The sequence below is a fragment of the Parus major genome, chromosome 1A (assembly GCF_001522545.3).
Source record: "Parus major isolate Abel chromosome 1A, Parus_major1.1, whole genome shotgun sequence".
NCBI classification, from domain to species: domain Eukaryota; kingdom Metazoa; phylum Chordata; class Aves; order Passeriformes; family Paridae; genus Parus; species Parus major.
The window spans coordinates 36,678,260-36,702,080 of NC_031773.1; the positions used below are offsets into that span (position 1 = coordinate 36,678,260).

The following is a 23,821-nucleotide window of genomic DNA, read 5'->3' on the forward strand; positions in this document are numbered from 1 at the left end:
ATTAAACTAGTAAGATTGTCTCAAAAATTTCCTGGTGGTAAGAGTAGTTTGCTGCCATTTGCCTAAGCCCTGATAGTAGATTGCTCATGATAGTAGACAATCTTGTTGATAGTAGATTGTCCATGCCAACAGTGTTTTCACTGCCTTTATCTACTTGGATCAGGGATACATGGCAGTAGGACTCCCATCACCTCCAGCACAATAGGAAACACCTTTAATAAGGGTATTTCTTGGGTAGGAAGGGTCCTAAGGGTCCTGCTGTTCTCAGAGGTGTGATTATGATATGTAATACAGAAGCTTTCAAAAGCCACTTTGCTATTTAATCCATATGATGACACTAACCTATGTTCCAAAGGGAGAAAACTTTGCAATACTTACTTGATGATAACAAGTTCAACCCACACCAACCAGAGACCAATTTACCAAGACTTTATGATGAAATGCTCAAATGACACTTGGAAGGGGGGCTAGTAGGTGCCCTTCTAGTGATGTGGTTTAAATGAGGAAAACTCCATCCATATATTTTGGGTAATCAGCCACTCTGACACTGTGCGTGCAGGAAAATGGAACAATATCACTCTGGTGCCACTTTTCATTGTCCCCACCATCCCCTTACTGTGGGAGCCCCTCAACAACAGAAAGCCAAGAGTCTGAATCTTTAGAACATATTTCTACATGCAGAGCTGTCATTTGGCTTCTGGCAAGGCCATGCTGCCTCTTAGCAGGTGCCACAACCTTCTTTTCTTTTGGAAATCTATTGCCTTATCATAGGCAACTGTGAAAAATAAAGATTCGTACTGTGACCATATGATTCTCATACAGATTTCAGAGCCAAGCTGTAGAAAGGTTAGAAATGGCAAAGAAGCACTTCTTTCTGACTTGGACAGACTCCAAATTACTATTGACCCAGCCCAGAGCATGTCTAGATGAAAAATGAACGTGCAGCAGTCCATGTCCTATTGTTCCTTCCAATGAGTAAAGGATTTATCATGAAAGTTATATTAAAAAGCATTAAATGACCTTCTGTTATGCACACAAACCTAGAGCTTTAAAATTTGTAATTCTGATCAGTCCTGTTTACTGTATGTCCTTAGGGATTTTTTTTGTTTTAACAGCATGCAGCTTGACAGAAATACACTACCCAAAAAGGGATTAAGGTATATATATTTTTTTGAGCATGACTGCTGCTTCTCTATTTTCCTGTAACCTTTTCTACACTGCCTTTATTTTTCTTTCTCCTTCTGTTGATCTGTTTACAATAGGTCTTGGAATTTAAATTCAAACCAGAAAATGTAAATTTTAACAATAGACTTTTTCTTTCCATGTCTGCCCAAGGAATAAATCTTCTTTCAAGATATACCATGGGAAATAAATACTATTAGGGATCATTTCCTTATGCAATGAATCTTAAAAGGCATTGAATTCTGGAGAGCTTAAAGAGACAGAGCAAGATATTTTTGCAATTCAATAGGACTAATTATTGAAAATATTATGGAGAAAAACAATATTTTAGAGGTGAATCTGACTTGAACTCATGCAAACAATCATGTAATTTGAACTGGAGAGCTATTAAAGGGTAGGGCTAGAAAATACTAATTTTACTATTCAAGGTTTGTAAGTATAAAATGTGTGCTGCTCCATACAGTTTTCTTGGTCCTTATCCAGCAGGACACAGAGTCCAACTTCGCTACTAACTCTTCACTAAATTCTGTCTTCATCACAGAAATCAGAACTTTTCCACTCTCTTCTCTCCTCCATGGTTAAAAGACCAGATCATTAGGTAACTTGGCTGGTCTTACCAGGCATAGAAGCCCATCATGCAAATCCAGGAAAAATATTTGGCAAGCAAGGATATATGTGCATGTACACAGAACTCTGCAGCTTTCCATAACTGAAATTACACCATTAAATCTCATGAGTTATGAATAAATATTTCTGAAATTTTAAGCTAGTGCTAAGCTATTGTCACTATAATGCACTTTCTGACCTACACTAACTGTTGCTTAATAAGAATTCAGTCAAATTTCCTATCATCACAAAACAATCACTTTGGATTTGGAGAGAATGGAAAAGGTGGAAGACATTAAAAGTATAATGGGGACCCATACAATGGGTTGAGGTTTGTGGATGTACATACAGCTGTTATGGTGGCTGAAAGCTGAAAGTGAATTGGAGTAGGAAAACTGCTTATAGGCATATAAGAATGATCAGTTAGCCCAGAAAAAGAAAAAAAAAATTCAGTTTGGTTTAATGTAAAGATATCCCAGTCCAAAACTCAGATCCTGAATTCTCATTTTTCTGTTTTCCCTATCTGATAACCACTCAGTAATTCTGTGCTCTACCACATTTATAGGCAAGGATCATAGCTGTCTTTCTGAAAGGAGAAAAGAAATAAATATTTAATAAGGACAAGATGATTTACTGCTGTAAAATATTGTACAAAACCCCAAGCCCAACACAAGAACTTATATGTTCATTTAATCTTCTCTCTAAGCAGAAGCACTTGTGCCTTGCAAGCCTGAAGCCAGAATATCAAAAGCCCTTTCTGCTCTGCTGTTTTGGGGAACACTGATGGCTCATGACAGTAGTGAAGAAGGTGTTCATTTCTCAGCAGGATATTGTCTGAATGAAGCAAACTATTTCAGACATTGCTGAAAACAATCTCTTGATTAAGACCCACGCTGTCTACATATTTTAATGTTAAATCACTGCCAGAATTTCCCTTCTTCCAGCTCAGCCAAGGCTGGACCAGTGCGTTACCAGTTCTCCATCTTAGCCCACATCACAGTGCGCTTGTTTTATTGGTTACCATAGGAATCAGTTGATGAATTGATTGCCAGACTTCTTCCTTCCAGAAAACTTGTTTCTGCTAATTGTTTATTTTTCCTGTCCCTTTCCCTCCCCTCAGTTTGGGGCAGCACACAATGTCAGGTAGCATTCAGAGTGGAAGACCACATGCATATGACCATGAGTAGCTATCATTGTCGATGCTAACTCCTTTTTCAGAGTTGTTGATCTGTTTCACTCCTGTCATCTAATCAATTGCCCACATGATATGTGACAGATGTCATTTTTCAAGTGGCTACTAACATTCCTTGGCTTCTATTCTGTGCATTCCCCATCCTAACCATACAGCTTCCAAGCTTTTGCATCAACCTGTACACTTCCTATAGCTTTGAAGTCCTTTTCTGTCAGCTCAGTTGTCTGTCTGCTATGGTTGATCATCCTGTTTCTTCAAAAGAAGGGAATGCTGTTTTGGGGAGGGGGATGAAGAGTAAAGGGGGGGCTCAAGTCCTGTATGTTTTCTATTGTAACCCAGAGGTAAATTGTACCTAGTTAAAACCTCTGGTGATAATCACTTGACTAGACTTGATGCTTTCCTAGGGAATTTTTCTGTCTAACTGGTGACGGGTATTTATGTGACAGCTGTTTCTTTCCAAGACATCACCTTGTCATTGTCTTGAGCATGTGAGCTGTGATTTTTCAGATACACACCATCATCCCGGCAGACAAGTCAGGAGGAAGGCAAGGAATGGCTACGCTCCCATTCAACTGGAGGCCTGCAAGACACTGGCAGTCAGTCCCCGCTTGTTTCTCCTTCAGCTATGTCTTCATCTGCAACTGGAAAATATCACTTTTCCAACCTGGGTAAATGCTTGTTTCTCCCCCTCTGTAAGAGAACCATAAAATTCAGCTGTAAATATTTCTTAGTCTGCTGGACTAGGTTTATTTTTAACGTCTTCATCCCCATACTGTTCTACCTCATTAGTAAGGGGAAACTCACGGTATTGTTAATGAAGTGGACCAGGATACTACCTATTTTGCACAGAGGAAAAAAAACACAGATTCTTCATGACTTGACCAAGGAGATAAATTTTGAGGGAGAACTGGAAATTAGTTTCTAGTTCAAAGCTATTCATCTTTTAGGCTTCATAGTCAGTAAGATTCTTTCCAGTGATTTTAGTGAATGTCAGAAACTAAACATCTGATTTTTCCTACATATAGGTTTGCTTTGAGATCAACCTTTTAAATGTGTTTTAGTAGCTGGACCTGGCTATGACTGCACTGAGCCCGATCCATATTCTAACCTGGAATGCAATATAGTATTTTGGGATGTGAGTCACATAGCAGCTTTATTTGATTATGAACCAAGGTTTAGATTTGGTTCTTCTGAATCTTGTTTCAAATTAATCCAACATAAGTTTATTTTTTTCTTATTATTTTATTTCTCTCTTTAAATCTGAATAAAACCCACTTATCTTCAGTGCACTTGACACATAACTAGGTTCATGATGAGCTTTTTATGGTTTAGGCCCTTACTGAGGAATTAGTAGCATCCTTTGAAGCACTAATACTTCTATCACTCTGTCAGAGCTTATGGCATCTACAGGTTACAATCACTCAAAAGAAATTTGATCAGACATACACAGCTCTTTGTAACAGTTTTTTTTCACTATATAATTTTCTGTTTACAATGATCTTTTTTGTTCATAGTTCTTGTGAACTCACAATAGAGAACAACAAGATAATGGGGTTTAAAATTTCCTTTTTCATTGTTCTTTGCTTTTTTTTTCAGTTTTCATAGCCCTGTGGAATAAGTTGCTCTCACAACACAGCTGTTCTGGTAGTTTATAACTTAGGACACATCTTGGATGATCTAAAATAAAAGTCCAAACACTGAGGCTGAATTTGGCTAGACAGCTTTTCCTTCTAGGCATTGAGATTGTGTGGTCCAGAGGAACCATAGCCAGGCTTTCCTTCCTACTGGTGAAAGAACTTTGCGAAAGCTTAAAGTAGGTTCATCAACACTGTTCTTTACTTCAACCATGTCTGACTACACCTGTTTATTAGGATGAGATTCAACTGAGACTTCTGCACGAATTTTTAACCTAATATAGTGGTAGATGCTCCTGAAAATCAAAGGATAAATGTCTTGCATATGCAGATAAACTTTGGTCTTAACAGCAGGCAGTAATACAGGTATATAACGTTAAAATACAGATAGTGATTAATTAGAATTGCTGTTAGGGTTACCTGTTTTACAGGATTAATGTCATCCAGCTCCACCTCCTTTAAGGCCATCTACTCCACCTTTTTGTTGTAGCTTTAAATGTAGGAATAAAAGCCTTCCATTTTCTCAACAGCATGAAGTCCACCTCACCGTGCTAGTTCTACATTCCAATTTTGTGCAGAACCAAAATTCACTTAATGGAAATGTGCTTCATTAATAAAGCTTTTTATTCCAGTGAGTCCAACCAACCTGTCACAGTTTAACCTTCCTGGACCCAGCATGATGCGTTCAAACAGCATCCCTGCTCAAGACACTTCTTTTGATCTCTATGATGACTCCCAGCTGTGTGGCAGTGCTACGTCCTTAGAAGAGAGACCTCGCGCAATCAGTCATTCAGGTTCATTCAGGGACAGCATGGAAGAAGGTAAGACTGAGTGAGACTACTTACATTGGCAAACAGATGCTCAAAGCGTAAAAACTTTAAAATACTTCTCTGCACCCTGCACCATAGAAACTTAAATGATTTTGTGAAGGTTTTATTAATCCTGTTGAGTTGGACTCAAAAGCCTTCTTTGTCCTAAAACATGGAACGTATTCCTTTCAGCCAGTAATATGCAATGCTGTATGTATCTCATGTATGTACAAATCCTTTATCAGAAATTTTGAAGAAAAGGAAGCCATTCTTGGAAAATTATTCCTTTTTCCTCTAAATCCAAAACGTCTGAATATAGCTTGACTACTGTGTCTCTCTGCTTTCTTAGTCCTACTTTTGTGCTTCCTTTTTTCCCCCAAACACCAGTGCTACCTAGCATCTCCTTTCTTTTGTAGTCATTCAATCTCCCCACTATCCTATAGCCTCCTACAGCAAATACCATGTGAATTTCTGTATTGAAATTCTGTAATTTAAACTGACTTCCCTCCTTTATGCAGATTATTACTGTCTGTTTTTTTTAATGCTATCTGCAACATCTGGAACTTGGTGAATATTTTTTGGTTTGGTTTTGGGTTTTACTCTCTTTCATCCACAGAGAACCTGACTGTTCCTAATTACATGCACTGTAGCATTTTCTTCTGACTAGCATTTCTGGTATATCTGATTATTTGCAGAATTGCAGAAATCTGATTTATTTGCAGAGTGCAAAGTCCTTACACCCTTTAATTAAACAAAAAAAGACAACTTCATGGGATTAATTCTGCAACATTCATCTTGTTTACTGCTCAGTGATGAAAATGTAAATTATCTTTATAATAGGCAAATAAAAAAAGTCTTGCTTTAACCCCAAAGGTCATAGTTATGAGATAAAAAGACCAAGATAAAACAACAGACAAATAATACTTCCATTTTTTGATTCCTTTTACTGTACTTTAGATGTTATATCAGGCAGACATCTGGGTATGTAATACTAGCAGTAGGGTGCAGGACAACTCAAGCTGTGAGTTGTCAGCACAGAGAGGATGGCTGACTGCACAGAAGAATATCACATAATTCACGGACAGAGCTGAATGCAGACCCTTTGCTGAGTAACAGAATTATCAAAGGAAACACTGGAAGAGTAATAGAGAAAACAAAGCAATTTATGCATAGAAAAAGAGGTGTTAAATGTAGAATTTCAGTAATGGGTCACCAGTGGGTTTGATGAAAGCTTTTTCATTGGTTATGTTTCATATCCAGCTGGAGTAGATAACCGTGATCAACCTGAGTAAATGAAAGTCAATGCAGCAGTAATAAACAGTTTTCAGCAGTTTACAGTCATTAGAGATTACCATGAAATGATGCTGTTAGAAGGTCAAATGTATTTTAAGATAAGAGCTCTGAGGAAGGTTAAAGTGAAACAAGTGAGGTAATGCGTAGAGCCACTGGGTATGAATGCAGATGGCAGTTTAGCTGAAACATTTAAACCAGAGACTGAAAACCAAACATACTTTGGAAGCCACTCCATTTCAATGGTCAGTGTACCACATTCCTATAAATACAAAGCCAAATTCAAAGTCCATTTGGCTAATCCAAGTATTCTCATAGTGTCTTTTTTTTGCATACAGGTAGCTATTAAAGCAAAATTTATTTTTTTATCAAACCCTGGCAAATTATGACTATCAAAAAACTTTCTTGTGAAACAAAAATAAAAAGAGGAAATTAAATAAGTTGTCTTCTTTGAAATTATCTTTGAGTATAGCCTTCCTCAGGAGAGTCATCAGAAAGGGACAATTCTTTTTGCAGTTTTAGTCTTCATTTGTCATTTCCAGGTAGGCCAGGAACCCCATTTCTTAAAGTACAGCCCTGTGACGTTCAGTCAGTGCTCTTGAGGCTGACTCCACTGAGGATCAGGGGAAATATGGCACTACCTCTCACAGTTACCACTTCCCATGGACAATAACTACTCAAGTCAGCATTGCTGAGAGAAGCTTGGGAGCTCACCCCATGGAATATGAACTGCTTTCCAAAACATAGTCTCTTACTAAAATCATTTTCTCAGCTTAGGACAGCTACAGGACAGGTAGATTGTAGCTGTATAAACAGCTCAATTTCTGGTTTCTCTGAAGAGTGTATTTATCAAGTGATTTCTTGTCAAAGCAACAAAAGTGATGCTTGGTTTTCTGGCAATAATAAAAAATTTTGTTGGTTCACTCACCTGCCCCGTATACAGGAAAATGATTTTTCTGCACAGGACAGTCTTTCTAAATGCAGGGAAATCTATTAATAGCTATTCTATACTGATAGCTCATAATAGCTCTTTGTGGAAAACTGGTTCTCATTTCAAAAATTTGTTTGCTTATTGAGCTACATGGGGGAAGTTTTATGTTTTTATCGATATTTCATGTTATTTTTCTTTTCTTAAAGTACATGGGTCCTCATTATCACTTGTCTCCAGCACATCTTCTCTCTACTCTACGGTGAGTATTGATATTTTAGAAAAAAGTTCTGCCTGCCTCTGTTCTTGTTCATTGTTCATGAAAATTTCAATACTTTGAGACGTAGAAGAATTAGAATTTTACTGCAGTAAAGTAGGAATGCTTATTTTCAGCTTTGTACTACTGCATACTATTTTAGAAAACATTCTTTTCATCTCTTTATGTGAATTGCTTATAAATGTTTAAAATCATCCAATATACATTTTGAAAGCTAAAAAATAGGTGAAAACCTAAAAGTGTCTTTTATGGGGGTCCTTATGCTATTGTAGTTGACCATTTTGAGTAATTTTCCTTACTTTTAGCTAGTGCACAACTTAGAAAATTATTTATACCCTGGCACTGTTTGAGGTGAACTTCTTGAAAACCACAAGATTGTGTTAGGGTAAGGGAGATGTAATTTGGAGTTTAAGTGTCTACTGATATTTCTTGTGACAGCATTTAGATGTTTTTACAAAGAGAAGAAAAACTTTCTAAAATTTTAATCTTTGTTAGATTAATTAGATTGAGTAAAATTCTGTTTTTATCTCCAGAAGTTGTTCTGGGTTTGATTTTTTTCCTCTATTTTATTGTTGGTTTGGTTGGGTTTTTGTTTTTTTTTTTTTATTTTACAGGTGTTTTTTATATATTTTGCATCATTTATTGTTTTGGTTGTTCCATGACAAGAAATCATCCATAGGGGAGAAGTTGAACATTTTTGGGCATTCTCTTGCTGATACATAGCAGTTGCTTTGTAGTTTCCTCACAACTACAATTACATGTTGCAGCAGCCCCTTTTCACAGGAGGGCAACCCACTTACCTGCTTTTATCCCATGCATACATGAATAGTGTGTGTCCCCTCCATGTGTCCAGGTGTTGAACAGTGTCAGCTGGCATTCCAGAGATGGACTCCTCTAGCCAGAGCCAGCACCAGCTGTTGCCTAGGAATACCAAGCTCATGCAGTTTGATGCCTTTGGAGCACGTGGTAGCTCTGTCTCAGTGCTAAACTCATGTTAGCTTCAAAAGTATGTTCCATCCGTGCACAATGGTGCCTCTCCTAGTTCTGTTTAATCATAAAAAGGTTCATACAAGAGCATATCTCAAACATCAAATACACTTGCCTTAAACTGCAAGTTCCAAGTCATTCCAGTCCAGACCAGTCCTGAAATATCTGGAAGGGGGAGAGGGAGGTGAAGTTGGGAGGAGTAGAATGTTTATACAGGCTGGCTACATGTGAGGCACAACTAACATTCAGAATTCAGCTTCTCACTCGTGTTTTGGTGGCTGAAAAAAATATTTGGAGCTATTCCCTGTCTATGAGACACTACAATTAGTTTGCTTGGGAAGGTGTGTCAAAATTATAATTCAAGCTTTGATGTCAAATTTTAGAAGAATGTTATGAAACTGATAGATGAAAAAAATCAAGTTATAAAGTGACACAGGATGCCTTCAGCACCCAGTAAGTGAATAAATCTGTAATATCTGTGCTCTGGTGTTGTGTAATGTAGAAGGAATTTACTAATACTTACTATTTATGTAACCTGTTATCTTTGAACAGAGTATCTTGGAAATATTAGCTAAACTCCATGATAATGTATTTTGGTATTTTTCCTACCAAATAAACTTTAAACTGTTTACAGTTTCATACTATAAATATCTTCAGACTGTGAATTTACATTGCAACTGAGCCCTACTCCTGGCATAATGGGTTATGTAGGCAAGACAATAGAAGCTGCAGAAAAATCTGAAAAGAGCCAGAAAGAAATTGGTATGAAAAAAATTACTAGGATTGACTTTTAGCAAAGATTTTTTATCTGAATTTCTGCTGCTTGAGCTCTCTGTGAAAACAGTTTAAACTTTTCAGCAATTAATCAGAAGATGATGCACAAGTGGAGTATAGAAACATGAAAGGTTTCACATTGTGTCACATCAGCTGAGTGAAGAGAACAATGGGATAGCTTCACAGGGTTATCTCAATTAAATTTATCAGATTTCTCAAGCATTGTCTTAAGCCTAAGTGCTAGTGCTTTCTGTGACCTAATCACTGGAGAAATTTAAAGTACTAAATGAAGATCAAGACCTTCATGTATAATTACCAGAGGATAGTTGAAAATCTTCAAGTTGTTCTCTGAAGATTGTTTCTTTGAGAATTAGAATATGAGATTCAGAAGAGACATTTCATTATTTTCTGCCATTGAATAAGCCCAATTATACAGAAGTTCTGCATTCACTACTATTTTCTGTATATATTGGCTTTCTTCTTTACTTGCATTTGGGTTTTTCAGGACTTAATTTGCAGAGAGTGGAAATCTAGCTTGTAGAGATATGCATGTACAGAGATAGCCATTTTGTTTCACAGAAAAGCTGTGAATGTAAAAGATACACTAAACTGATTCAGTTTTGGCAGTGAATACATTTAGCCCTGTGAGTAATTGAAAAAATTATGATAGGTTGTCTCCTGTTTCAATCTCCTCCTGCTCAGTAGGTGAAACGCTTAAATATTCACATACTTAGTTAATTGCCAATTTCTCGCACTGGCTCTCAGCATTAGCTACACTTTGAGTCCCTAGGCTTCACTGATTGTGCCAAGCCATGCTCAGAGGAGTTGTGTAAGGACATGTCATTTGTACCTTAATATCCTAAGACCTCAGAAAAAGAAAAAATAATCCTTTCAAGGATGGGATGCATGCATATGATGGAGAAGTAGATTGAGAAAAAGAATTTATTTTTTTCCTTTTAGAGCTTATTGTAACAATGCTGAATCATGGGTTACAGTGGTGTGAGCATGAACTTAAGTAAAAACTGCTCAGATATATTTGGTTGTCAGATTCTATTTTTAAAGCTGATAGTGTGTCCAAAATATTGGTCTTTCTCATTAATTTACTTCCTTCACTGCCCACAAAATGCAACTTGTGGGAGCCACCTCTCTGAACTCAGGAAGAGGTAACACTTGTGCACTGAGGGTGTTGTCTGGTGACAACATGTAGCAGTCCCTGCATCAGCAGGTTTGGTGGTCCAAGGACAAGAGCCATGTCCGCACATAGTGGTTTTAGGAAAAGATCAGCAAACCTAATTTTTTGCTTTTGTTGCCACAGAAGAAATCATAAGGGGACACTGTCACCTGAGTCCCTTTGTGACTCTCCATGCACTACATATTTGATGTAACAATAATGGGAATAGAATATCATCTTTTTTTCTGTGGGCAGATCTCCTGTTCACAAACATAGATAAGAAAGTTAGGGTGTTACAGCATGTGTGTCACATCAGTGCTGAAAAAGATACCTTATTGTACTAAATCGTCCATCACACAGTGTTGTGTCAGATATTAGAGTAGTTTCAGCAAAAAGCATTTCTAAGTGTTGCCAAGGTACATATTGTAGCATCAGTATGTTTAGTGACTGCTAACAGAAAGGCATATATGGAAAGAGTCATTTTCCAGGAGTTTTCTCCCCTTATGAAAGGTAAAGCAAAAGAAACATTTCTGTTATAAATCATTAAAATCCTAAGAGCCCAAACTGAATGCCTAATACAGGCTCAAAGTCAGCTACACTAATTTGTAATAACACAGAATAAGACAGTCCAATGCCAGAGAATATCCTGAAGAACCCTTTCTTTGGGTTTTCTCAGTGTTTCTAGTGTTATTTATAGATAATTCCTCTACCTACATTTTCCTTTTACTGCTTACTTCTCTTCCACATAATGTAGACTGCTTCTCTGAATCTGGGCCACTTCAGACCATGGGGTGGATTGATTTCCAGTACATTAACTGATTCCTATTTTATGTTATGAAAAGGTTCCTTTCTCATGGCATGCCATTCTTTTCCATTAGAATCCCACTGAAGCAAGATTTATCTGTCCACCAAATGTCTCCTGAATAGGGCTAATCCAATGCTTAGAAACTGAATGACTTTCAAAGGTTTGCCTTACAGTAGTTTCGTTTCTTAGCTTGTTGAAAAAGGTTGTAAAAAGCTTCAATATATAACACCATACATTGTAATATGGAAAACACTTAACTTTAAAATAATATTAGCGAGTTTAATTGAAAACTTTAACATGCCTTGATAGCCTTTAATATTTTGGTCAGTATTCTGTATGGAAGAAATTACATTAAAATTCAAGTTCCCCTCATCTTCATCAATGTATGTTTTACAGGTATGCTGTCAACTTCTCTTATCAGGGTTTACTTATTATCGTATTAGGAACATTTCTTGATATGCAGTAAGACAAATATAAATCCAGGAGCCCTAATAATCATTGCAGCATAAAAGTTTGTTGTGTCAGACTAAGGTCCATGCAGTGAGAGCATAGTAAATTTTTGTTTGTATCTTAGAAATGTAGCTGCAGTTTCTGAAGTTCTGGTCCTGCTGCCCTTTTCTCCACCATTTAATTTTGTCAGTACGTTGGCAATCTCTTTGGGCTTTCAGGTGGAGACCTGCCAAGCAAGTTGAAAAGAGTTCCATTTGTTGTTTTTACTGGATACCTTCCTTAAATGTAATGGATACATGAAGCTATTCATTTCACTTCACTGTAGCTGGCTTTTTTGCTCTAATACCACAATTATGTTGCACACTGATTCTAAGCCATTTCGTCTTTGTTTTCTTCCAGGCAGAAGAAAAGGCACATTCAGAGGTAAGAACTTTCCTTCAATTTTATATTTCTGTATTGCCTTGCGTTATAGTAAGGCAATTATGCATTTTACATTATACATTTTATAGTTTATTGTTTACCTGCTTTGGCTAAACTGCATAGTTGGCAGGGAAAATACACCATTTGTGTTGTGTCTGCATCACATTTTAAGAAGTATTGGTGAAAATCTGGTGCAGATTTAGTGCACTAGAAGGTGTTTTCTTAGCATTGTGCTGAAAAAAAGCCTCCTGTCTGTCATTCTAAAAAGATGAAAAGAATCAGTGAGAGCTGGGCGTTGAGTGGAGGAGTTGACATAGGTCTGATTTCAGACTTAATACCACTCAGTGCAGGATCTAAAGGATTGTGCAATTCAAGGTAAGGTGCTGCCTTTCAGGAGGAAAAATACTTCAGATGATGGCTTTGAACTTCTCTCCCTTACATTTTGCATTATATTAAATTTCTGAAACTGACCACTTTGATGGATTTCAGAGCAATGCAGATTGATTTCAGATATAAATCAAATTTGACATGGAAAATAGCTTCGTTCTCCTTACAGTGTATAAGAGTGGGTGACAAGCCTGGGTCAGCAGCTGGATACAATTACAGCCTTTCTCAAAATGAAGTCCTGGTTGTATTAAAAGGGCACCAAAGAGTAGCAGCAATAAAATACAGCACCGAGGGGTGCATTTCCACTTCACAGAGCTACGTGCCTTCCAACTCCTGCATTTATGCTGCTCCTATTTTTACTATTCTAATCAAAGTCAACAAAAAGATATTTTGAGGAAATTGAACAAATAAACATATCCTTCTTTCCTTGCTGCAGTATATTTCAATATAATTTTGTCTAAGCTTACATCTCTTAAAGTTAAAACAAAGGAGCTTAAGAGGCATGCTCAGTAGTGCAAATTACAATTCCTCGTTTTATTGCCTTTTATATAAGGCTGTATATAGTCATGAAAACGTGTGTTTCTGCATTATGTTTTCTCAGTATCTGGATCTGCTTGAGATGGTCTTACAGCTGTTGAACAGCACTTCATGAGACCTACCTTTGTGAATTTGCAAGAATATGATGAAAGCTTAAGCTGGAATGTCAAGTAATTGCATTTAAAAAACAAAGAGAAAAATTGGAAAAATAAAAGGGCCAGTCCAGGATGGAGAGCAGCTCAATAATCTGCCCCTGTTGCACTGAGCTAGTGTAAATGACTGAGCTATTTTTGTGTTATAGAAGTACAGGAAAATGTTCATGTTGCTTGTGCCATATTCCTTATTGGTTTTTATGGGAGTCATAAAACTAAAGTACTGCAGTGGTCTTTACTAGTAACTGTAAATGTTCCCCTTCCTAGGGTGGTTTTACCCATTTTACTTCTCTAGTCTGGAATAATTTATGTCTGAATATGAAAGGCTCTTCAAAGTGGAACTCCATGCTGTGCTTGATTCCAATGCAATGCCCAGAAGTCCCTGTAAGATCTCAAATAGGGTTAAATGAGCTTAAAATGATGTGCAAGCTTCATGCTTAGTATCTACCCCAGCTGAAAGGGAAACAGATATTTTTCTTAAGGATTCTGTTTTTCATTAGAGGATGAAGGAGTCTTGAGTTTATTTTCATGTCAACAAGCACATTTAAAGCTACATTTATTTTTTTTTAAATTGGCAAGCAAGTTTCTGAATACTATATAAGGTTTAAAGAGGTTGCATGTTTTAATTTCAGGGACTGTAGGAAGCAAGTGTTAGAGAAAAAAAAAGAAATACTATTTTACCTCACCTAATTTTAAACATCCTTAAAGAAAAGAAATCTGTGTCTGAGGTAGCCATCAAAGCCTTCTTCATGCTAGGCAGTGTGGGAGTACATATCTCACATTATCTTAGTCTTATGCAGACATTCAACACGTGTTGTTCCATCATGTCTACAGTCAGGCACAGTGAACCTCACCCAAATGCTCTCCTGTTTCAAAACCCCAGGCCACATCCAGGGCGGCTCTCCTTGACTGCACTAAGCCTGTGTTTGGAACTTATGGGATTTGGTAAAAAACCCATGACATTTCCCTTGCAAACAGAGGATATCACAAAGTAATTAAGCATTTTCCCATATGTGCTCCCTTAACTGGAATCCTGGCTCATACACCAGTTAAGTGTGTAAAACAATTGGAGCAACATTAAGACACAGCTTCTAATAATTTGTATTTCTGGATAGTTCTAAGATTAATATCTGAAGCTAAGACATTGTAAACCTATTGGTGGTCTCTCAAGAAAACATTAAAAATAACCACAACAAAAAAAATTGATTAAATGCTGACAGCAGTATGTTTTTTCTCTAGCAAATTCAGAAGCTACGGAGGGAGTTGGTTGCATCTCAAGAGAAAGTTGCTACCCTTACTTCTCAACTTTCAGCAAATGTAAGTATTTTTGCATGTGATGATAAGTAGTATCAGCGAGTATGTTATCAATAGCTCTTACTCAACACATAATCTTGGAGATTTTTGCTGTTTATTTATTTGGGTTTTTTTCAAGTTAATAGCTTCATTACATTTCTATATTGCCCCAGCCTCAAGTAGAAGTAATCTTATGGATATGGAAAGTAGGAAATAGAAACTGAGAGTTTCCACACTTTGAATGTGACAGCCCTATCCTGTTCAGTTTCATCCTTTTCTTAGAATCAATTATAAAGAAAAGCCAAAAGTAAGGAGACACAACCAAAAAAAGGCATAATTTGCATATTCTAATAGAATTCATTAGAGTTTCATTTCACAAACCCTGCAAAATGCAGTCAGGTGTGAAGGGAAACACAGTGTACAAGTTATACAGAGTCTATATGCTACAACAACAATGCTGATTTATAACTAACAAAAACTGGCCTCTTTCATAGAGAGCTTCCTGGTGTTCCTTCCAATTAACATATATTGGTAATATGAGTTATGGAATATGTTGTCTGAAAATAACTCCAGATACATAATGCGAGCTACAATCCTGTCTGGTTGCTGTGGTTTCAGGTGAAGTTACTGAACAATCTAGTATTGTGATTTTTAAATGCAGTTCAGACTATAATTATCAATGCTATTGTGAGTGAAATCTGAGATGCAGTTAGAAGAATATCATTTTGCAGTTCAAGAAAGCAGTTTCCTGATATGTCAGGCAGCCAGTACCGTGCCTTTCTTTGACATGCAGGTGTTCTGAATATTTAGATTTATAAATACTGCTGATTTTAAAGAAATTATTTCATATTGTGAGAAAATAATCTCTAACTCTGTGAAAACTGCATGTTCACGTGTGAGTTCCACACAGGAAAATGTGGAAGAGCTATGCTTAGCACTTTATTCTCTGTTCAGATGGCTGCAGAGCACCTGTGGGTATTTGTTCAGCTGTAGCAGTGTAGGTTGCCAGACCTTCTGAGTACCTAAAATGAGCTAGTGAATCAGATGATGTGGGACATTGTGATGTTTGTAAATTCAAAATCCGGATTCCAAGTTGGGTTATTCATTTTAGAATGTATAGCTAGAATAGCCAGCATATCTACATTGGGTATGGGGTTCCTTCACTCACGTGTTGTAGACACTGACCTTCATCTTTACCAATTTGGGCAGTTCTTCAGTCACCTATCCTGAGAGCAACAAACTAAAACCCGCACTGAGAGGTCAGAAGAACTAAATAAGCATGCTTTGGGTAGGTGTGTTTGCTAGTGAGTCTATTGTTCTCTGCAGGGCACTTTTTTTTCCACCACAAATGCAGAGGTGCAGCAGCTCTGCATGGGAGTGGGGAGCACAGGGAAGTGATTCCTGGCTGGGCTTGTTGCACAGCACAATCACAGACATGCCCATACCCACTCTGAGTGCCCTGTTTTTTTCCAGAGGAGTTACTTTGATTCCAGCAAGCCCCTGATTTAGTGAAAGATGTGTCTGCCCACAGTCAGAAGTTGGACTAGATGATCATTAAAGGTCCCTCCCAACTCAAACTTTTTCATGATTCTAAACAGAGGTGTCGTATCTGTAAAATTAAACTGTTTGCCTGTGGTGGGCCTGTGCTCAGTGCCTGTTCCAGGTGATCACTCAGGCCCCTGGTACTACTCCTCTCTTTACTCTGCAGGCAGAAAAACAGTTTTCCCTTCTCTCCTTCCACTGGCTCAAAACAGAAAATACAAGTATATTTTTTCTAACTGCTGTGTTGAAAGAGAGAGTTGAAAGATTACTCAGACTCCACCAATTTTCAGTCAATCCAGAAATGCTCTAGTCTATAATACGGCAACAAGTGCAATAAGGTGAGGATGTCAGAGCATTCTCTGCAGCTGAGCAAATAAAGACATTGTTTTGTTTGTTTGGACAAACCGTGTCCGATCTCTCCTCAGTCTTATTTGGAAGTCCTTCAGTGTACCTCTGGCCAATATCTTTCTATTAAATAAACACCATACAGGATGGTTTCCAATAACATTACTTTTTCTAGACAAATTATCAAAGCCAGCTCCAAGTTCTAATCAGATTTGATCCATAATTCGAAGAAACTGAGTCACATTCAAAATGGGTATTTTGGCTTGCTTTTCACTCAAACTAAATCAGCTGCAGGGTTAAGAAATAAATTTGGGTTGATCTGTATAAATCAGATTGGATTGTTGAGAATCTGTTCCTATATACTGCCTCTAGGCTTCTGAACAACTAGCAAGAATGCTTTTCTACTGATCTAACTGTAAGGGCAATATTTTCAATAGGATATCTGAAAATACATGCATAGACATCTGATTTTGCCTATCCAGAAGTACCCCATTTGGCTAATTCAGTAATGTTCTTTTGACTGTTATACACATTCTAATCCATCTCCATGGAGATATTCTTTAAACTGTAGACTTATAGGCAACCCTAGGGCTGATCCATTTTGCACATACAATTTTTAAATGATACAAGAGAAATCTTTCCTCTTGCCAAATCCCTAACATGTAGAAATTCCTTCAAAATTAAATATTTCAGGAGCATGAAACTTAAACACTTCAAAATCTCCAGGCATGAACAAAATTATATTCTAAATGAAAACCATCTTAAAAAGAAAGTAGGTATTTCTGGATATTGGGAGTAAATATTTTTGGCAGGATGTTCTCATGAGATACATACTTTACAAAACCAAAAAATTGAAAAGTATTTCACAATAAACCTTGTCCTGAGTTCATTCTCTGCTGTTTCTGGTACAGAAGTTGTAAAGTATTAAAACAACACTTCCACATGAATCCAAACAATCGAAAGAGACTGCTTAAATGTTTTAACACTCCTTCTGCCAGTCCTTCAAGCACTTAATATGAAGAAATTCTAGTGTAAAAGTATCTTTAAAACATCAGAAATAAAATCCATCTTGAAAGCAAAGTGTATAGTCAACTATTTAATTGTGATAGAACCACTGAAATTTAGTCTACTTACAGAATTTATGTTTAAATGCCAGTTATTAAGTACTTTTCATAAAAACTGTGAGAGTTATTAACAATCAATTAATTTAACTTGGCAAACTTATGGAAAACCTAGATGAGTTTCTAAATTTCATGAACTTGTGCTGCCTTAGCAATACATTTCTTGCATTTATCGGTTTACCATTTATTTTTTATTCTAAGGGACATATTTCACCAGTCACTGCCTTTTAAAGGAGAAATATTCCTAATCACAAAATCTGGAATTTATTCTCAGAGAAGAAATCAAATCTCTACATGGATAATACTACTGTGACCCTCATTTTGAGTCACATTTGCTCATCAATAAGGCTAAAACTTGAATGAACATTAATACAGAAAAGCTTGATCACTGCCTGTTTTCTCTGATGATACATCCATCTCTGGCAGACTGAGAACTGTATGAATAGAGAAGCTTTTTTGGTGCCTTTGCTAACCAGAAAAACACTCTGTCCTTTCTGATGCTTTTGCTACAAATGCATTCATCTTAATGTTAGTCTGCAGAGTTAGTCCTAAACTCCCTCTAATTTCCATACTTTCACTGTCTGGAAATAGCTCTTTTTGCCTTACTGTGGTCTGGAGAAGGAAGCTCTTAATAGGCATAAATCTTGTTCACTCATAGTTCATCCTGATGTGAATTTGTTGTTAGCACTTCCCTTTGTAGAACTCAGCAAATGTATTGTACATGAGTGAAAAAAAGAGCATCTTATTCAGCTTATTTCAACACTATTTGTAGCTTTCTTTGCTTCTCCACAGAAGACCACTGGTAACATTAGTACATAAGTCATTAAAAGACTGGCAGGTTGAATCAAATTTGAACTATTTAATCAAGCCTTTGCTTGATACATTATTTCATACCAAAATCTGTCAAATGGAAGTTACAGCATTTCTCAGGAATTACTGAAAACTCTGCTGAAAATTTTCTTATTTGGTTTCATTTGTTGTTCAGGCTTTGTTGGCTGGACTCAAGTACTGTGCTTGACTTCATTTCAGTGATTAACCCCAAAGTGCCAAAGTGCTTTGCCTGCATATGATTAAATTCAAGCTGGGTCCAGCTGTCATTTGTATGCTTAATTTACAGATTTTCTCCGAGATTCTTGCTTTATCCCTGGCATCTGTCTCAGTGTGGCTGAAGGGTAAATCTCAACACTAATTCAGAAAGGGCTTGTTTTCAGTGCAGAAAATGTCCAACCAGCAGACTCCGTATGTGACTGACAAGGGCTCAAATTCCAGTGAGCAGCCTGACCCAGCCTGTTCAGAGGGACTTTGATCAGTGCTTTGTACTGTATAAAGCTGAAGGGTGCATGCTTGCAAACTGTAGTAGAGCCAGGATGCCAGTAGAAAGCAGAGGGGGTTTGCTGGCTAATGCTGTTGTTTGGCCAGCTCTGAACCGCTATCCTACAGCCAAGCAACAAGATGCTAGCAGGCAGCAAACAGAAAAGGTCACCAGATGTACCCTTGCTGCTTGCAATCAGCCCGATCTCTTCTGGCCTTTCACACCTCCTTTCATTCAGCCTTGTCAGGTGGGAGGAACTTTATTTATTTACCTTTGTTTTATAAATCTGAACGCCACAGGTCAAATCCCAGAGTGTGTTGGAAGACAGATGTTTGGTATGTGAGTGCCATGCTCAGAATAGGCTGTAAACCTGAGGGCTGGGGTATTCAGGGTTTGCCTGGCTGAGATAGTTTACTAAGGAAATATTTAAAATCAAATCCGTAATTTTAGCACTGAAGTCCTTCCCTAAGCATACATCTCTTTGACTATTTCCAGTGGGCATTTCATATTTCACAAAATTAATTCATGTGTGAAGGATATCTACAGGTTAAGAGCTGTACATCTGTGTATCTAATGTGTATGTCATGTTAATGATGGATATATTTTGCTGCAGGCATACTTCAGGTAATGCCCAGTTACTTAACTCTAATTCCAGGATGTCTTTTTTCAAGTACAAATACTGCATTCAATTGTAAAGACATATTTACTTTAGAATGAGCACTGTATAAAGCACATGTAATACTTAGGCTACTCTTTGAAGTATTGCAATGATGTGTGTACGCCCCGACTGAAACTACTGAATCTAACACAGAGATTTCTAAGGTGTGAGAGACTGGCTGTATCTTAAAAAAAACCCCAAACAAGCAATTGCTAAATATTTTAATATTTAGGAATTCTTATATTTATATTATAAGAATGAAAGAATGGAAACTTTTAACTAAATTAAATCATCCTCAGAAATTGAGGATTAACAACCCAATCAAAATAAATTACCAAAATTTTAAGTGTAAAAAAAGTTTTTAATTAGAATTTTTTATTTTTGATGAACATTATTAAAGATACAGATACTTCTTTCTCCTTGCTTTAATTGTTTTATTAATTATTCTGCATTTAAATTTTTAAATGCAAAGCCTGAGCTCAAATGGTTAAATGTGTTTTATGTATACTTCAACACACATATAAGTATACTGATAATTTAGCCTTTTTCAAACTAAATTTTCATCTTTTGTTTTTTGTTGTAGGGAAAATCTGCTTAAGTTTTCAATCAGAAGTTCCCTAGACAGCTGAATAAATGAATATTAGCTGCCATGGAGAGAGACAGAACAGTTTATTACTCTGAATGTAAAATTAATACTTCAGTAGAGTGCTGTCTTGTAATAAACATTTAAAGTAATGAACAATGCAATTAAAAGGTTTTTTTCTTGAATAGTCTTTGGTCAATGAGACTTTGAATTACATTTCTTTATTATTAGCAAATCAAGACCTAATAATCTTTATATGAAATGAGTTAGGAAAAATGCATCATCTTGATCCGATTACATTTATGATGTAAAAAGTTTGGTATAATATTCCAAGAAGGTAATGTACTCTGTCACTGGCTGAGTTTTAGCAAGAATCCTTGTGACACAGCTGTCTTTCTCTAAAGGCTGTCAGAAAAAAACAATTTCAGTGACCTTTGCTGACATTTTTAATTCTGCTTTTTAGTGCTTAATTTTTCCTGTAAGTTCTTTGTTGTCTATTTGTGTACAATGCAGGATGAAGTTGTAGCTATGGAATAGGAAAATACTTTGGAGAGGTATGCATAGTTTGGTACCAAAGTACTGTGGTTATTACAGTCTAATTGCTAGAAAAAGACAAAAGCAATGCATAATTAAACAAATTATTCCTCTTTCAAGCCCTCAGTCTCCAGTGTAATTCTCAGAGTGAAGCAGAACCATGGGCCATCAGCCAAGCCAATAGATTTTTTATGAGGCAGGGAAAAGTGAGCTCCATTAGATTCCCGTTAAACAAAAGTAATGAAGAAACATTTGGGTAAAATTCTGTAGTAGTGCATCTATTTTGTCTCTGATAGTGTTCTGGGTCTGTGGTCTTTGTTTTTGTAAATAAAACAGCATAGATTACTGTGGATATTTTTAACATGAAGCTAATTTAAAAAGTTAATCGTAAGTTTAAAAACCAGTTACTTTTCTTTTCTCAGAGAAATAGAGTAGTACAAACAACCAAAGGCTGTAGTATTGATTGACAGTTCTCCAGGTTCACTTTATCAAAGATTGTAACTTCAAGAATGTAGCTTAAATTACAAATGTTAAAATAAGAATATATGCAATTACTAATTAATCTTTAAGAGATTTTTTAAATTGCATTTTTATCTAGTCTCATGTTTATCTGGAGTTTGTCCTTGTGTATGTGTCCTTTACCAAATCCCTAAAATATCCCTGCAGATGCAGAAAGCAGGTAGACTGACCTCTATACCCATAAGTAATTAAGTATATCTAAGTATACTAATAGTGTAGCTTACAAGGACTAAACTTTTAGTAAGTTTAATAAGAATAAGTGGCATTCAAGACACCTTGATAAATAAATATTTATAGCAATCCAAAATTATTTACAAAACACAAAAGTCACTCAGTACTATGACAGCTCTGAAGCGGAGATGCAGAAGTAGCCCACTACTATATATATGGTAATCTTCTTCTATTTCTGTATATTTGTATAATATACAGAGCAAGGTGGCAAGAAGCTCTTTTCCATCTCCTAAAATGTAGAACAAAATCCTTTTTGGACTATATCCTTGCTTGATTATACCTCAGATCCAGTACAACCACATTCATTCAAACAATTTCCACTATGCTTGTAAAAGCATGCAAATCTGCAACTGAAAAATTTTCCAGTGTGTGCCTGCACTGCTGTAATAAAAACTACATTTCCTCAGTGAGGAAGCTCAGTTAATCCGTTTGTGCATATAAATGTGGTGGGTTTGAGTTACATTTCCAAGTGCTAATGTTTGGAGACTTTGTCTATTACCACTTTTGAGAAGGGAATGAGAAAATAAACATTTCCTTATGCTTTTACTATTTGATGTTGGGAGAGAAATGGATGGAATTACATGGACTTCCTTAAAAATTAAACCGTTACTTTCCCTTGGCTGTACAAGCTGGCTTAGCATGTTGGAATTTCTGTGACCACTTGTTCTTCTTTGCCTACAAAGCCCAATGCCAGTTAGATCTGATGAAGTATAATTTGTAAAAATTTAGATTGCATACAGTGTAAGACACTGTTTAAAAAAAAAAACAAGGAAATGTTTATTTTTTTAAAATCTTTTGATCTGTTTCAACTTCATTGTTTTTCATACTGTGGAGTAAGACTTCCAGTTGTCAAAATTTTATTTTAAGTGTATATTTGCACCCATTTTAAATGTTATATTTATATTTTACATAATATATTTTACACACAGACAGACATATATGATCAATATAATATTAGTACACTAAGCAATGACATTTTTTAAGACTAACTGTGATAAATTTGTTTGAGGCTCAGGATTTTTCTGAAGTGCTTTGTGAAGTTAAAATTTGCTTTTCAAGATAAAGTACTTGAATTCCTGCTTTGAAGTGTCCAGTAATTAAAAATAATTGCTTTTGGACTTCTCTTTGGTACCAGACTACTTTTGGCCAATATATCAGTAAACTTAAAGCCAATAGCATTAAATCCATAATTCATTTCCAGGCAGACATACCTGAGTTAATCTCATTGTGGGCTAAAGAAGCCTGAGGAACACTGGGTTCATTTGGCTGATTTATCTATCCAACTTAGCTCAGTCTGAGTTTAACTAATATTAAAGAGCTGGAGAAAATGTGCTTGCAGGAGAAACATACTTTTGAAAATCAAATAGATCTGGGAAAATTTCCCTGTTATAATGATAAATGTTGTCTTTCTTTCACAGGCTCATCTAGTAGCAGCTTTTGAAAAAAGCTTGGGAAATATGACAGGTCGATTGCAAAGTCTGACAATGACAGCTGAACAAAAGGTAGGTTTATCAAAGCAGATGTTTTCGTGTAGAAAACAGCCAGCAAATTGTATTAGAGTTTTGTTTAAAAAAAACTGGAAGGAAACAGGGACATCTGTGACAATAAGACAGATTTTTCTTTAATGGTTGCTGCAATCAAATTTTCATGAATGTCCGGAAGCATCTGGAAAAAACTGTGCAGCATCAGGCTTACAGAGATAGTGTCATAAAATAGTTTGAAGGTAAAATATTTAGTTTCCAGAATTTTATTGAAATATGTATGACTTTAGGTTTGCTCCATACCGAAAGGTCCAGTAACAAAAACTTATCATAAGTTGCTGCAGTGCTTCATTACAGACTCCCAGCACCACCAGAATATTAAAATTACAGGAAACAAAGAAACTTAAGTAGAGAAAAATAGCTACATTGATAAAGTTAATGAAGGCTAGGCATCCTATTCAGAAGTAAAGAGTTTGGGTTTTCACTGTGCTGTTTTGTCTAGTGGGGGGAAAAAGACCTCTAAACCGGATCTGAAGAAATTTAATGTGAGTTCTTTTACCAAGCTCAGGATTAAGGGGCTGCTTAGCACCTTCCAGGATTG

The 23,821-nt window shown here is 36.4% G+C and overlaps 1 protein-coding gene across 8 annotated transcripts in view; it reads left to right on the forward strand.

Annotated features, from left to right (window-relative positions):
- The window catches only part of NAV3 (neuron navigator 3), a 506,339-nt gene that overhangs the window by 454,081 nt on the left and 28,437 nt on the right, over positions 1-23,821 (forward strand). For 6 of the 8 annotated variants that reach the window (XM_015628501.3, XM_015628495.3, XM_015628496.3 and 3 more), the window contains 7 exons: positions 1,116-1,157; positions 3,488-3,648; positions 5,247-5,435; positions 7,851-7,903; positions 12,505-12,528; positions 14,841-14,918; positions 23,158-23,241. In XM_015628501.3, the coding sequence (XP_015483987.1) occupies positions 1,116-1,157; positions 3,488-3,648; positions 5,247-5,435; positions 7,851-7,903; positions 12,505-12,528; positions 14,841-14,918; positions 23,158-23,241 (631 nt within the window). The remainder of the gene's footprint in view (positions 1-1,115; positions 1,158-3,487; positions 3,649-5,246; positions 5,436-7,850; positions 7,904-12,504; positions 12,529-14,840; positions 14,919-23,157; positions 23,242-23,821) is intronic. The other 2 variants (XM_015628497.3, XM_015628503.3) reach the window with 1 other exon arrangement.